This window comes from Camelina sativa, chromosome 19 (assembly GCF_000633955.1).
Source record: "Camelina sativa cultivar DH55 chromosome 19, Cs, whole genome shotgun sequence".
Lineage (NCBI taxonomy): Eukaryota > Viridiplantae > Streptophyta > Magnoliopsida > Brassicales > Brassicaceae > Camelina > Camelina sativa.
In genome coordinates, this window is record NC_025703.1 from 11859098 (window position 1) to 11861039 (window position 1942).

A 1942-nucleotide genomic window follows, 5' to 3' on the forward strand; every position below is an offset into this window, starting at 1 on the left:
AGCACCCATCTCCAAGTCATGAGTAGGATAGTTTTCCTCATGCTTTCGCAACTGCCGCGAGGCATAGGCAATCACCTTCCCATGCTGCATCAACACACATCCCAAACCAACTCTAGATGAATCTGTATAAACCACATAGGGTTCTCCCTACTCAGGCAAAGCCAACACTGGCACAGTAGTCAACATCTCCTTCAGGCTTGTAAAGCCTTCTTCACACTCCTCTGACCAAACAAAAGGAACATCCTTCCCTGTCAACTTAGTCATAGGACGTACTCTACTCGCAAACCCCTGCACAAATCTCCTGTAGTAACCTGCCAATCCAAGAAAACTCCTGATCTCTGTGGCATTCTGAGGTCTAGGCCTGTATCTTCTCCGGATAGCCTGTATCTTCTCCAGATCTACAGAAACCCCATCTGCAGACACAATATGACCCAGAAAACCCATCTCACACTGCAAAAAACTGCACTTGCTCAACTTAGCAAACAACTTCTGCTCCCGCAGCTTCTCCAGAACTGCCCTCAAATGCACTGCATGCTCCTCAGGACTCTTAGAATAAACCAGGATATCGTCGATGAAAATGATGACAGATACATCCAGAAACTTCTGAAACACACTGTTCATCAATCTCATAAACGTTGTGGGTGCGTTAGTCAACCTGAAAGGCATCACCACAAACTCATAATGCCCATACCTCGTCCTGAATGCAGTCTTCCTCACATCTTCCTCATCTATCGGAATCTGATGATAACCCGACGCCAGATCTACCTTAGAGAACCAAGTAGCACCCCTCAACTGATCCAACAACTCATCGATCCTCAGAAGACGGTACTTGTTCTTCACAGTGACCCGGTTCAAACCCATGTAATCAATACACAACCGGAAACTCTCATCCTTCTTCTTGACAAACAACAAATCCTCTAGCTGCTTCTTCAGCACTGCCATCTCTATTGGAGCCATTCTGTAAGGAGCCTTGGATAACGGCGTCGTCCCCGGTTCCAATTTAATCGTGAAAGGATCAGACCGAGATGGTGGTAATCCCTGCAACGACTGGAACACATCCTCAAACTCCTCTACAACCGGAATACCGCTAACCGTAGACTTCTCCACTGACTCTGGCATATATGGTAACCAAATAGGCCTCACGGTCCTTCTCGATCATCTTCCCAGCCTGAATGGCCGNCTGCCTGAACGGCTGAGATCACGAGACTCCCCGAAGTCGGTCTAATACCCTGAAAAACCAACTTCCCTCCTGGACGCTCAAACTCCACTCTACCCTGATAGCAATCCAAATGCACCATATGCCGATGCAACCAATCCATCCCGAGAATAACATCATACAGCTCCACTGGACGGATAAGCAAATCCGCTGGCCTCGACTCCCCTGCAATCTGAATATCAATTCCTTTGGCTCGTTCAATAACCCTCAGGAATTTGCCTCCGGCAATTCTGACAACTCCTGTACGCTCCCCAGAATTCCCTCTGATTCCCGCGCTCTCTGCACACTCCGGAGTAATGAAGCTATGAGAAGCTCCATAATCAAACATAACATGGGACTTAAACCCGCCCACCAACAAGGTCCCTACACAAATCTCATGTGTTGAGAACCTAACACTTTATCACAGGAAAACATAAAATCTGAACTTACCAAGAATTCACAAAGTTAAAGTAGCAGAAATTATACCTGTGATCGTCCCGGCAATGGGTCCACCAGTCTCTGCAGTCGTGTAAACCCGTGGCGCCTGCTCAATCCGTGCAACCTTCTGCCCTCCCGGCTGCACCTGTTGCAACGCTGCCACTGCCACCAGCTGCAACTTGGGACACAAGGGCATGATATGCACTGGCTCCCTACAATGATAGCATACACGAGCCGCTGTCGTCGGAGCACTCCTCTTGGGACAGCTAGCAATCTTGTGATCCTTGCGTCCACAACCAAAGCAACTCG

The 1942-nt window shown here is 48.4% G+C and overlaps 1 protein-coding gene across 1 annotated transcript; it reads right to left on the reverse strand.

The window, feature by feature from the left end:
- LOC109130819 (RNA-directed DNA polymerase homolog) lies at positions 399-873 on the reverse strand (the record flags this gene model as incomplete). Its single annotated transcript, XM_019240876.1, has 2 exons — positions 399-413; positions 469-873. Coding segments are annotated over 2 exons (420 nt in total), but the record flags the coding sequence as incomplete, so codon positions are not given.